The 14352-nt window shown below is 47.7% G+C and overlaps 1 protein-coding gene across 1 annotated transcript in view; it reads right to left on the bottom strand.

Moving 5' to 3' along the window:
* The window catches only part of DHCR24 (24-dehydrocholesterol reductase), a 36248-nt gene that overhangs the window by 7230 nt on the left and 14666 nt on the right, over positions 1-14352 (bottom strand). Inside the window, exons 5-6 of the mRNA XM_007978616.3 lie at positions 13213-13476; positions 7756-7899 (exon numbers count right to left, since the gene is read on the bottom strand). Of these exons, the coding sequence (XP_007976807.3) occupies positions 7756-7899; positions 13213-13476 (408 nt within the window). The remainder of the gene's footprint in view (positions 1-7755; positions 7900-13212; positions 13477-14352) is intronic.

The following is a 14352-nucleotide window of genomic DNA, read 5'->3' as shown; positions in this document are numbered from 1 at the left end:
GTGACCTGTGATCCCAGGGTCCTAAGCTGCCCTCTTGCTGAGGCCAGTCATTCTGGAGCATCTCACTGCAGACCTTGCTCTCTGGCTATCCTTGCTCACTGGCTATAGGGCCCCACGGCAAATCCAAGGGGCCCAGCCTGAGCCAGGAACCCCAGCCCCAGAGGGAGGTCCTGGGGCAATGGCCTTCTATGAACATAAGGACACTATCTTATCCTTTCTTACTGGTGTTAACTCCCTGTGTTAGCCAACTGCTTATACTGAAATGATGACGAGGGAATGACAAGACAGAGCTGCCCAGCTTGGTTCCTTTCAGTCCTTCCTTACTCACCGTAAGTCAAAGGTAGTGTTAGTAGAATGTAACAAAGAGAAATAAAAAGAGTTTATGCAGCATTCTTAATGGAACCAAGAAATACATATATATGAGTTAAATATTCTTATATTTATAAATATATTTAAACAATGAACAGTAAAATTCATACTAATACTTTAAATATTTACTTAGAATGGCATTAAGTTGCAAATATTTATGATGAGAGAGACCATGGAGAAAGAAAAAAGCTTTATATTTTAGTACCTTTAATGGCACTTTTGGCCTGCTTTTTGCACTGGGCCCTGCAAATTATGCAGCTAGCCCTGACTCCACGTGTTGCTGATTGACCAAGCTGGGGGAAAGGAAGTGACTGCACCAGCCAGTCCTGGCACAGGTGTGACCAGAATGGACTAATCACCCAGAATGCAGCTTGTTAAGGGGCTTAGCACCCAGGCCTGGTCACACTGGTTCATTCCAGGGCCTTACTCATCAGGGAGGAGCCCGGGGGAAAGGCTGCCAATGGAAGGGGGAAGAATTATCCCAGCAGAGGCAGGGAAAAGGCATGCATTTGAAATTGTTTATTCCTCCCCTCTAGAAATGTCTTGCCTTCTGCATTTCCACTGTAGAGGATGCTGCGGTGCTCCGTGCAGATGCCCGCTCCAGGGAGGCACCCATTGCCCCACTTGCACGGGGTGCTGACTGCTGACACTCAGGGAGAACTGCCTTTGGCAGAAGGGAGCTGCCTCATCCAAGGTCAGCCTGCACAATGACTGGTTGATGGGGCAGCATTTGGTGTAAAGTCCTAGCCCACGGGTCTCAAGGTGACACAACTCTGGAAGGCCATCTTACCCCAGGGCTGCCTGTCAGCTGAGGCCTTCCTTGTGACTGCACCACAGCTTGACTTCTTCCTCTTCCCAGTCCAGCTTCCCTACTACCGGGCGGTGACAGATCACAAGAGGTCTGAATGTTCACTTCCTGCATGCAAATGCAGGTGGAACACACCCATTCTTCCAGATTCTTCCTTTACCTGATGTCAGTGTGGGTCAGTGTTTATTTAACAGCACAAATGTGTAAGACGAACCTCATTTTGAATCCTAGCTCTGTGTAGCAGTTTTATTTTTATCTTTTTTTTTTTTGCGGGGGGATGGAATTTCACTCTTGTTCCCCAGACTGGAGTGCAATGGCGTGATCTCAGCTCACCACCACCTCCGCTTCCCAGGTTCAAGTGATTCTCCTGCCTCAGCCTCCTGAGTAGCTGAGATTACAGGCATGTACCACCACGTCTGGCTAATTTTATATTTTTAGTAGAGATGGGTTTCTCCATGTTGGTCAGGCTGGTCTCAAACTCCCCACTTCAGGTGATCCGCCCACCTCCACCTTCCAAAGTGCTGGGATTGCAAGTATGAGCCACTGTGCCTGGCCTTCTGTAGTGGTTTTAAAATATGCCCCTAGCTTCTTTGCTAGTCCTTTCTTTAAGAAGTGGAGCTCAGTGCCCCTCCCCTGAGTATGGGCTGGATTAGTGACTCTGATCTAATAAGGAGAATATGGTGGGAGTGAGAGGTGTGGCCTATGACGGGGTCGTAAAAGGCACTGCAGACTCCTCCTTGGTCTCTCTCTTGGATCACTTGCTCTGGGGGAAGCCAGCTGCTTTGTCATGAGGTCACTGGAGGAACCCATGTGGCAAGGAGCTAAGGTCTCTGGTCAACATCCATGTGAGTTGGAAGCAGATCTTCCAGCCCCAGTCAAGCCTCCAGATGACTGCTGCCCTAGCCCACAGCATGAGAGTCCCTGAGCCAGGATCACCCAGATCAGCCACTCCCAAATCCTTGACCTTCAGAAACTATGATATAATAAATGTTTGCTGCTTTAATCTCTAACTTTTGGTTTTGTTCATAATGCATGAATAGATCACTAATACACTCGTTCTCTGAGTTGTGTTATTTACTTTGTCTCAAACGCTTTCTTTTCTTTTTTTTTATTTTTGAGACAGAGTCTCACTCTGTCGCCCAGGATGGAGTACACTGGCATGATCTTGGCTCACTGCAACCTCCACTTCCTGGGTTCAAGTGGTTTTCCTGCCTCAGTCTCCCTAGTAGCTGAGATTACAGGCATGCCCCAACCCACCTGGCTCATTTTTGTATTTTTAGTAGAGATAGGGTTTTGCCATGTTGCTCAGGCTGGTAGTTACTTTGGATAACCTAATCCTCAGTATTTTCATCTGTGGAATGGAAATAACACTAATATCTACTCTCAGAGGGTTGTTGGGAAGATGAAGATAATGCGTGGAAAGTGTTCGGCATTAACGTCCACCACAATGAGAGTGGCTAATGTTAACCACTGCTGTTATCTTTCTGATCCTCTTTCGCTGGCTCCTCTCCTTTCTCTTAACAAAACCACACTCCACAACCTTAACATTGTTGTTGGCAGGGATCAAGAAGGACTCATAGTGGCTTCTGCTTTTGGCAAAATTGCCTACCACCTGCTGTGGGCCTTGACATTGCCCAAGATTAAGACTAATGGGTGTGGGGGAGACCCCATAGCCCCCCAGGCCATGATGAGACCCTCACCCCTACACTCCTCCACCCCTACCACTACCCAATCGCATTCTGCTTAAGATACCTACCCAACATCAGAACTGACCAATCACCTTCTTCTAGGAACCCACCAGGTGTAATTCCGTCATGCCTTACGTTCTGTTGTCCTTAGTCACCATGGCCTGCCAGGTGCCTTGTTACTGTGATCTTAACCTACTACAGCAATGCAGCATCTCTTAATCTGACTTCACTTGCCACTGCCCCACCACCCCTCCTCAAGCCCTGTTCTCATGGTCTGACCTCAGCAAAACCCTCTCCATTCTCAGTCTCTTCTCTGAACATTCCTTTCCCCTCCTTGTTCTTAATTAGAACCCTGAAGCCCTCTTTAAATGGTATCATTTTCTCCCCTAAAACCCTCCTGCCACTGGGATAGATGGAGGTGAGGTAGGGTCCCCCTGGCCCCTCAATACTGCTTCCAGATCGCTGTTCCTCCCCTGTGCCCAGCAACCAACCTTAGAAACTTGGAAACATGTGCCCAATACCTCCCCTGATAACTGTTAGGCAGGTATCTAGACCCAACATGGCGGTATCACTCAGCATGGCAGGCCCTTTGTTAGGACTCCCTGCCCTTCACTTCCTGCTAAGACTCTCAGCACGCGAAAAAAGCCCACGCCCGCCAAAAAACCCCCGCTCTGCGCAAGCTCCTGCACACGTCATTCCTCAGAAACAGAAACCTACAAACCCCGCCTACCTCGCCCTATAAAAGGCCCCCTGATACCCGCCCCAAGCACGACTTCCTCGGCCCTCCTCCTAGGGGACCGGTGAACCTCGCCCGTGAGCCCAATAAAGGCTACCTCTGTTATCATCTGCCTTGTGTCTTCTTGCTTGGCTCCCCATTACATTACAATAACCACAGCTCCCCTCCCCTCACTAGAGTGTGGGTCACTGAATTCCCTGAATCCCAACATCCTTGGTTCCTTTCACCAGATCCTAGAAAACTGCCACTTTCCTCAACATTAACTTTTGGTGACTGAAAACCCACAGAGAAGGTCCTGACCACGCCTGGTCTCTCTGCCCCTGGCCTTCTTTCTTTACATTCCAGTGATCTTATCTTCCACATGTCCTTGGCCACTGGCTCTCACAAAATACCCTGGAAGAGGGGACAGAAATTACTACCCATGGGGATCCAGTGTGGGAGGAAGTGAGCCCACTGGCCACATGTGGCCTAGTGCCTGTTTTTGTAAATTTGTTTTTACTGGGGCCAGTCATCCCTATTCATTCATGTACTGTCCTTGGCTGTTTCCATGTGGCAGATCTGAGGAGCTATGATAGATTCTGTGGCTTGCAATGCCTAAAATATTTGTTGTTTGGCCCTTCAAGAACGTTTGCTGACCCCTAGGCCTTGTCACCCTGCCCTGCATTCACTGTCTCCATAGCTTCCACTACAAGTGTTTGTTCTCAGCCATCACCGCCTCTCTTCCTAGCTTATGCCCTCTAGTCCCCTGACTTTGATGCTCCACTTCACCCAGGGCATCCTGTCCACCAGATCAGTCCCTTGTCAGTCCCTGGGGGCCTCTCACATCCTGCCTCCCCTCCATGGCTGGCTTAGATTTCATCATAACCACACCCTTGGGTCCTCACTCTTCCCTACACATCACACTCCCTGCAAAACCTCGGCCATGGTTAAATATAACTCTCTGCCTACTCTGTACCCCACCCACACAGATTCCTGAGTGAAAACCCACAACCACAGGGCTGGTCTCACTGTAAATTCATGAGTGTGAATCCCTGGTAGGCCCAGTGCTACCTGGCAATGCCACAGTGTTTTCCCAGTTAATTCACTGCCCACTCTCTGAGGGACAGCTTCACATCTCTTCTCTCCTCAAACCATCAAAATCCTCTCCCCTTTCATCTCAGCCAAGATCCTTATTTCATTGAGAAAACAGAAGCAATCAGAAGAGAACTCTCACACCCTCCCACCACCCTATGGTCCTCCTTCCCTCCTGACAATTGGATGAACTTTCCATGTGCCCATCAAAAGGCAACCTCTCCACCTGAGCTCAGGAGCCACTCCACCCCCCTGCTCAAAGCTTCACCCTTTCAATATACCCTCTTCTGCACTGTCATTTTCCCCTCCACTGGATCACTGTCATGACTACCACCTCTCCCATCTTAAAGCAATCACACAAAGTACCTTCACCTGGCCCCACACCGGCCTCCTGCCATCACCCTGTTTCTCTGCCTCCCTTGACAGTGAGCCTCTCTCTCACAGTTTGTTTTCACTGTCTCCACTGCCTTGTTTCCAGTTCTCTCTCGAACCCACTGGTCAAGGTTTCACCCCTATTGCTTAAAGTCAATGATGACATTCCCATGGCCAAATCCAGTCTCTCCTTCAGCAGCATGTGGCATAGTTGCTGGCCTTCCTTCTAAAACAGTCTTCCCTTGGCTTCTGGGATGCCACATCCTCCTGGCTTTGTTCCCCTGCCCTGGTTGACAGCACTTTCTCTTGCCCTTGGCTCGTTCCTCCTCCCCTAACCTGCTGGGTGTCCCAGGGTCTTCTCTATCCATCCTCACTCATCTCCCTCCATGGCTTTAGAAAACATTTCTCTGTGGCTAAGAAATGTGCAGATGGGGCTCCAACCTCCACTGAACTCCTGAAGTCCCAACACACATCACTGGCTCCTGCTGTCGTCCCACCTGGACATCTGAATGGCTTCTGATTCCCCTTTCCAGTCCCCTCCCCCATGTTTCAAATGGCAGTCAACCTTGGCCCTGAACCTTGGAATCACATCCATGGTCAAGCTCTCTGGAAATCCTGTTGGTTTGTTCAACTTGCACTGCATCTCCCAGATTTGACACTTCTCCCCTGCTGCTGCCCAAACAACAGTATCTTCTTTCTTCTACTCTTCCGCTCTTGTCCACTCCTGCCCCCATCCACTCTATCCAGCTGTCACAGTTATTCTTTTAAAACAAAAATCAGGCCATGTCACTTTCCTGTTCAAAGCCCTCATTGGCTTCCTATTATACTTAGAATAAAATATAGAGTCCTTCCTAACCTACAAGGAGCCATATGATCTAGCCTCTGGTGGCTGTTTGACCTCATTCCTCACCATAGCTCAGCGTGGGCATGCTGGCTTCTCAGCCTTCTTGCTGTTTTTCAAACACAAGCAGCCTTGCTGGGACACCTGGATAGCTATATGCAAAAGAATGGAGCTGGACTCCTACCCCACTCAACAACCTAAATATTAGAGCTGCAACTATAAAGGTCTTTGAAGAAAGCACAGGGGCTTCGACTTGGCAATAAATTCTTATATATGGCACTAAAAACACAAAAGGGAAAATAGATAAATTGGAATTCATCTAAATTAAAAACTTCTGTACATCAAAGGACATTAACAAGACAATGAAAAGAAACCTACAGAATTGGAGAAAATGTTTGCAGATCATATATCTGATAAGGGCCTACTATCCCGAATATATAAAGAACTCTTACATCTCAACAACAAAGACAAATGACCAAATTTTAAAAGGCGGCAAAGGATTCACATAGACTTTTCACCAAAGAAGATATACAAAACAGCTAACATGCATATAAAAAGATGCTCAACATCATTAGTTTAGAAAATGCAAGTCAATACCACAAACCCACCAGAATGGCTATAATAATAATACTAATATTTTAAAAACCAGAAAATAACAAGTGTGGGTGAGACTGTTAAAAAAAATAAGAGCATTCATACATTGCTGGTGGGAATGAAAAATGGCACAGCCTCAGTAGAAAAAAGTTTGGTTGTTGCTCAGAAAGTTAGACACAGAATTAGCATATGACCCAGCAATTCCACTCCTAGTTCTAAATACCAAAGAACTGAAAACAGGTATTCAAACAAAGACATGCACATGAAGGTTTGTAGCAGCACTGTTCACAGTAGCCAAAAGGTTGAAACAACCCACATGAGTGACAAAACAAAATGTGGTTTCTCATAATGAACTACTATCCCACCATAAAAAGAAATGAAATATTGATACATGAAAACATTATGCTATGTAAAAGAAGCCAGTCACAAAAGGCACATACTGTATCATTCCATACATGTGAAATATCCAGAATAAGTAAATCTATAGAGACAGAAGATGAATTGGTGGTTGCCACAGGCTGGGGAAGGGGAGAGAATAGGGAGTGGCTGCTTAATAGGTATAGGGTTTCCTTTTCGGAGATGAAAATGTTTGGAACTACACAGAGGTAGTGGTTGCACAACACTGAATGTACTAAATTACCCTGAACTGTCCATTTTCTAATGGCTAGTTTTCTGTTAGCCCAGCTCAAGCCCTGGGCTCTGGCTGTCCCTCTGCCTGTGAACAGTTCCAGAGCCCTCCCTGGAGTTGTTCCTGGCCTGCCCTCCCTATGTTCAGGTCCCTGCTCACAAAGTCGTCTCCTGAGGGGCTCTTCCTGACCTTCTGCCACTTAAAGTGTCATTACTCCTCATCCACCCACCCATCTACACATGCAATAGCAAATTCTCACTCACCTTTCACAGCCAGGCTCGGCTGTTACCTCAAGCCCTAGGCAGAACTAGCCACTTCCTACTCATGTTCCTGCGGCCCTTTACAGTGCAGGGATCTGTCTGCTCACTGTGGCTAGAGGCTCAAAGGCGGAACAGGTTTGTGTTCCCCAAAGTACTGGCCGAGGGACCTACTCCCCAGCACCAAGCAGACGCTTGCTTAAGAGCCTGCTGCTTGAACTGAAGATAGTCGGTTCCTTCAGAAGGAAACAACTGTGAGAAGGTGTTGCAGTTCCTTAGGACAAAGCCACTCTTTACCCTGAAGGGAGAGAGCATGGCTACAGCGTTAACTGTCCGGGCTCCCTGCCCAGCTGGCCCGGAGGAGCCAGGGCTACAGAAACCCAAGCCTCACCTGTAGCTCCCAGAAGATGCTGCGCGTGTGGCGGTGGTAGTAGTGCCTCAAGGGAATGTACTCCAGGCCCTCTCGGTTTGTCTTCAGATAGTTCTCCACGTGCTTAAAGAACCACGGCTTGTAGTAATTGCCAATGCTATTCAGCTGAAATGACAGAGGGCACTGTGATCAGGCTGCACACAAGCGCCCAGCGCCATCGGGGCGTAACAGCAACACCCGGCTTCTGTTCAGCACTCCTGGCCTTTTCAAAGCTCTTTCATGTCTATTACCGCCTTTGAGACTCTTGAAAGCTGGTGAGGTTAGGCACAGCGGGTATCCTCTAGCAGAGAGAGCAGGAGCTCAAAGAGGTTAAGTGGTGTGTGCCCAGGGCCAAACAGTGAGTCCCCGACAGTCTAGAGAACTCAGCGACCCCAGCCTAGCCTGGTGCAAGTGTTTAACAGAGTTAAACATTTAACTGCCCTGATGCAATGCTCCATGCAGGGGAATTCCCTCCCTCCCTCCCTTCCCACCCTCCCCGAGGCCAGGGAAGCACCAACTCTAGGCATGGGTCAGCCCCTCAGTGCAACCCAGGGCTCACGGCACTAACTGGTCATGGCACTTTCCCTGCTGTCCCTGGACCAAGCTCCATAGTTCTCTGGGCACAGCAGCCATCATCGTCTGGAGGATGCTCACATGAATAAGGCTCACACCTCTCTGGCCCTGGGGGCTCCCACACCCAAATCTTCTATTGAGCTAGTGTCTCCTTCAGCCCTAAATGGTCACGACTCAATGTGCTGTGTGCCTTGGGATGGCTGAGCTTCTCCTGGCCTCAGCTTTCTCATCCATAAATGAATTCTGGCAGATGCTCTCAGGGGGAGGCAGGGGGGATCCTGGAAAAGCACAAGCTTCAGGGTGGGCAGCTGGGGACACACCCAGTTCCCCAGCAGCTGTGTGGCCTCAGGCAGGTCACCTCTGAGCCTGTTTCTTCACATGTAACATGACAATAAAAACACATATTTGTGCGAGTTCTTTGCCTATTAGACATTACATACACATGACTACTGTCTTTATAAAAATGGAACCATCTTATATGTATTATTTGCCAATTTGCTTTTTCCACTTACAACACACTTGGCAGAGCCTGGGCAGGTTACTTAGCGTCTCTGCAAGACTAAAAAAGATGATGTAGAAAGTGTGAAGCACGGTGCCTCGCCCACAGGTGGCTGGAGTATCAGTCCCCAGCCATCCCCTTGCTGACCTGCTCTACCAGGAAACACTTTGCCCTGGATCTCTGGCCTCCAGCACTTGCAGCTTATCTGTGTGCCACTGCTTGTGCAGGCCCACCCTGCCGGTAAGGCCACCCTGCCGGTGAGGTCACTCTGCAGGGAGGAAACTGGGGCTAAAAAGCCTCTTTGCCCAAATTCGTTTTGGTGTGGACGGTATGGGGCAGGGCAAAAAACACTCACGCTGGCCTCTGCATGCTAATGTGAACAGGGGAACCCAACAGGAAACAGAGCAACCTGATCTAACCCCAGGGGAGGCATGGCACATACCTGGCAGTGGCACCAGCTGCATAATGAAAGTGAGACTTAGGGCCACCTGGATACAGGTGCTCCTGGTGCTCACTGATGCATCAGGAGCCATGCAGAGAAGCCCAGGATATGGGAAAGAACCCAGATAGTCTGTCTCTTCCAGGCACACACCAGCTGAGGAGGCCAAGTGGCTGCACAAGCTCCAGTCCACCCCAGCCCTTGACTGCAAGCCACTTCCTATCTGTGGGCCTCCCCTGTGAAATGGGGGCAGGCTGCTTCTCACAGGATTGCAGCAAGCTTTACACTGGGCAGTGTCTGCAGAGGGCCCATCACAGGGCCTGGTACACAGGGACAATTCCTGAATGCTTAGAAACAGAAATGTTTGGAAGCAATGCTCCTAAAATGAAATGCCCAGACGTCTAATGGCATCCACCGCTCTGCCCCAGCCCTGTTCCCATCGGGTATCAGGGTCTTGCTCACTGGGGCACTTGGCAAATATCCTTCTGCTGCTGATTCTGGGAGGGCCTTTGGGTAAGGCTCTTTGTGCCTCACAGTCTTCTTCTTGGGAAATAAGGGAATCATATCAGGCCTCTAAATATTTTAAAAGCTGTGCAAACCCCTCTGCCAAATCATAATCTTAGGTGGCATCTAATACATCAAATGGATGACAGCAGAGCCACTTTGGGTACAGTGGGGGTGGTGACTCCCCTTGGTCCCATCCCTCAGCTTTCCTACCCCTGAGAGCCTCAAGGGAACACCTCAGAGCAGTCGGAAAGCTCTGGTCTAGATGTCCTTGCTAGGTGACTTGGTGCTAGGTGACACACACTGTCTGGGCTTTGGCCTCAGTCAGGCAGATCCAGGGGCCTGGGAGGGCCAGAGCACTTCAGCTCAATGTCCGGTATTGCCACCGCTGTTCCAGGACCTCTAGCACTTACTGGAGTATCCCACAGGAAGCAATGTTTGCATGGTGCTAAAGTCTGCAGGCTGATATGTCAGGGAACCAACATGGAACCAGGAGTCAGAAGCTAGAATTTAAATCTGTTCTGTGCTAGCTGTGTGTCCTCAGAGAAGTCTCTTTCCCTTTCTGGGCCTCATTTCCTTATTTGTAGAGAGGATTGTACCAGATGATTTTACAGCCCTTCACAATTTTAAAATATTTTAAGTATGTATATAGGTATAGATTAAGAGTCTTAAGGGATACCTATCCTTTGATCTGCGATTTTACGTTAAGATATTACTCAAATTACAGACAAAACATGTTCATTGCTCCATTAATTAAAATAACAAAAAAAATTGGAAGCAACTTAAATTTCCAACTATGGGTAGCAATAGGGCATTCGTTTCCTCAATGCAATGTTCTGTAGATGGACATTAACAATGACAGTTACGAAGGCAATGTAACAACATGGGGAAATGCTTATCACAACAAACAAGAAAAAGGCCAGGTGCAGTGGCTCACACCTGTAATCCCAGCACTTTTGGAGGCCAAGGCAGGTGGATCACCTGAGCTCAGAAGTTTAAGACCAACCTGGGCAACATGGCGGAACCCCGTCTCTACTAAAAATACCAAAATTAGCCAGGTGCAGTGGCATGCGCCTGTAGCCTCAGCTACTTGGGAGGCTAAGACAGAACTGCTTGAGCCTGGGAGGTGGAGGTTACAGTGAGCCAAGATCGCACCATTGCAGTCCAGTCTGGGTGACAGCGAGACCTTGTCTCAAAACAAAACAAAAACCAAGAAACAAGAAAAGACAAATGTGAACAAGTGATCAAAGCTGAAGACAAACAAACTGCAAAATGCTGCAAAGAGAGGCTCACTCTCATAAGTGATCCAAGAACTGCAAAATAAAACGAGATACTATTTTTAACCCTATCAGATTGGCAAAAATGAAAGAGAGATCCTATTTAGTGTTGGCAAGAATGTAGGGAAAAAGGTGTTCTCACACACCATTGCTGCAAGTAGGCATAAATACAGCTCTTCTCGAGGGCTGTTTGGTCATATCTATTAATATTTAATGTGCTCAAACCTTTGTGTAACAAATTCCATTTCTCTGACTCAATCCTACACAAATATTTGTACAGAAGGACAGGATAAATGTAAGAGAGTCTTAAATCTTAAATGCAATCTTATTTGCTTATAGCAAAACAGTTTATGCAACATAAATGTCAGTAAGGGCTAAATTAGGCCAATTATTTACATGCAAAAGTGGGATATTACACAATGAAATGAAGACATGCACACACACAGAGAAATAGGTCTTGGCTAGGTGTGGTGGCTCACACCTGTAATCCCAGTACTTCGGGAGGCTGAGGTGGGAAGACTGCTTGAGGCCAGGAGTTCAAGACTAGCCTTGGTGACACAGCAAGACCGCATCCCTACAAAAAACTTTTAAAAAATAAAAAATTAACCAGGCCGGGCACAGTGGCTTGTACCTGTAATCCCAGCACTTGGCTTGGGAGGCCAAGGCAGGGAGATCACCTGAGGTCAAGAGTTTGAGACCAGCCTGGCCAACACAGTGAACTCCATTTCTACTAAAAATACAAAAATTAAGCAGGTGTGGTGGTGCAAGCCTGTAATCCCAGTGACTCAGGAGGCTGAGGCACGAGAATTGTGTGAACCTAGGAGGCAGACGTTGCAGTGAGCTGAGATCACATGCTGTACTCCAGCCTGGGCGACAGAGCGAGACTCCATCTCAAAAAAAAAAAAAAAAAAAATTAACTGGACATGGTGGCACACACCTGTAGTCCTAGCTACTTAGGAGGCTAAAGCGGGAGGATTGCTTGAGCCCTGGAGTTCAAGGCTACAGTGAGCTGTGATCGTACCACTGTACTCCAGCCCGGGCTACAGAGACCCTGTCTCAAAAAAAAAAATAAATAAATAAAATAAAATAAATAAATAAATATAAATAAATAGGTCTCAAAGAATGCACATAAAACTGTTATACATAAGTGGTTACATGCTGGTGTAAAGAGATGCACTTTAACTTTTTCTTTATATATTTCAGCATTGTTATATGATTTTAAAACTTTAAAAAAATCCACACACAGAAAGAGGAAATAAATACAGTTGTCTCTCAGTATCCATGGGGTATTTGTTCCAGGATCCCCCAAAATCCATGAATGCTCAAGTCCCTTACATAAAATGATTTAATATTTGCATATAACCCTACGCACATGCTCCTGTATACTTTAAATCATCTCTAGATTTCTTATAATACCTAATACAATGTAAATGCTATGTAACCGTTAAGGAATAATGACAAGAAAAAAAAAGTCTGTCCATGTTCAGTTCAGATGAAACCACTCATTGGGAACGCTTTCAATCTGCAGTTGGTTGAATCCACTAATGTGGAACCCACAGACACAGGGGCCAACTGTATACCAAACACATTAGCAACACTGGCTTTGGGTCATGTTTACAGATAGAGTCTTTTCTTTTTACTTGTTTGTCCTTCCAAGTCTCTTACAATAAGCACAAATCCTTTCTAAATGGAGAAAAAACTGCTAATAAAAATCACATGGTATACGTGGAAGGAATGTCAACCTAGATTCCAAGGCATCAAATCAATTACTCGAATCTTGTGGAAGTTTACATTACCTCTTTTAAGTGTTGGGATTACAGGTGTGAGCCACCGTGCCCAGCCTACAATACCTCTTAAAGACGCAGTTTCCTCATCTATAAAATGGGGTTTGCTATAAGGACCAAAGATTACATCCACTAAGAGACAAGCACATCCCAGGCAGATGGTAAGGGCAGAGTAGATGAAAGCTTCCATCACTGTCTAAGACATCTATGACAATAGATCCTGTTACCTGTACCCCAGGTGGGTTGACCCAGGCAGCAGCCTTGAAGAGGTGGCTGCCAGGGTCAGGATGGGGGAACGGGCTCAGTCCCACCACACTTATGCCTCCCTAGTCTTGGTCTGCAGCAACTGACACCCTGGCTTACCTTGCTGGGCTCTACTTCATCTGTCATGACCCCTGTCATAATGACGGCCTCATCCAGGGAGTAGAGCAGCCCTTCCACGAAGTGGTTCTCCTGCCGCTGGGACTCGTGGGTGAACTTGGCACAGATAGCCTCCAAGCCCTGCACTGGCTCGAACCGCAGCTTGACGTACTTCTTGGCAGGGATGATGCGGATCTCGGCGGCCACCAGGAAACCCAGCGTCCCACAGGACCAGGGTACGGCATAGAACAGGTCTGAGTTTTCGGACTATGAGACAGAATTGATGTGTTGAGAGCTGGAACCTTGGGCCCCACATTATGGCATGCAGTCAGTGGGGGGAGCAAAGCCTGGGAGAGTCCCTATTCTCTCACTATCTTGTGTAAACCCAAACAATGAGCTTCACAAACTGTGCTTGCTGGGCTTTAGTTTTCTCTCTGCAGCTTCGACATGACATGGAGCCTAATATTGCCCTGTGTCTCAGGGACCCTCCCTGAGAAAGCATCCTCCTCCTCCCATCTAGGCACAGCCGCTGAGCCACAGGCTATTCAGGAAAAAGCTGGGACTGGCACTGCTGCCCAATGACCCACAGTGGCAGGGGCATTGCCCAAGGGCAGAAGTCCAAGGCCAGGCTTTGACACCCTTAGTGGGTGTCAGGCAATGTAGCTGGGGAACGTTAAAATGCCTCCCTTCTGAACGATAACTACAATTTACAAGGCCTTTCCCAGTCCATTTGCTTGTGGGATCCACCCCCGACAGAGTCCAGGGAGAGGGCTGGCACCCCCTTAAAGAAACTGAGTCTCTGAGAGCTGCCATGACTCACCGAAGTCTTCCCAGAAAAGTCGGCTGCAGCAATGCCAGGGCTCAGGCAAGACCACCTAACTCCCCAGCCAGCGTTTTTCCTACAACACCTCATCTGCTTCCATAAATCAATGTCCAACCTCATCATTTTATTGTTTTGACATATGTCTTGGACACAGACAACTGACATTTCCTTGGCCATTCTAATTGGGATTCTTTAGTTCTAATAAAGCTCTGTTGCAAAAATCCAGCCGTGTCTTGCCTTTACTAAGAGGACAGCCCTGTGCAGTCTCCACGAAACCTGAATGCTCTTGGTGGCGGGCACAGGGAATGCGGCAGGGCAGG

The sequence above is a fragment of the Chlorocebus sabaeus genome, chromosome 20, assembly GCF_047675955.1.
Source record: "Chlorocebus sabaeus isolate Y175 chromosome 20, mChlSab1.0.hap1, whole genome shotgun sequence".
In the NCBI taxonomy this organism is placed as follows: Eukaryota; Metazoa; Chordata; class Mammalia; order Primates; family Cercopithecidae; genus Chlorocebus; species Chlorocebus sabaeus.
This window is presented reverse-complemented; position numbering and strand designations above follow the sequence as displayed.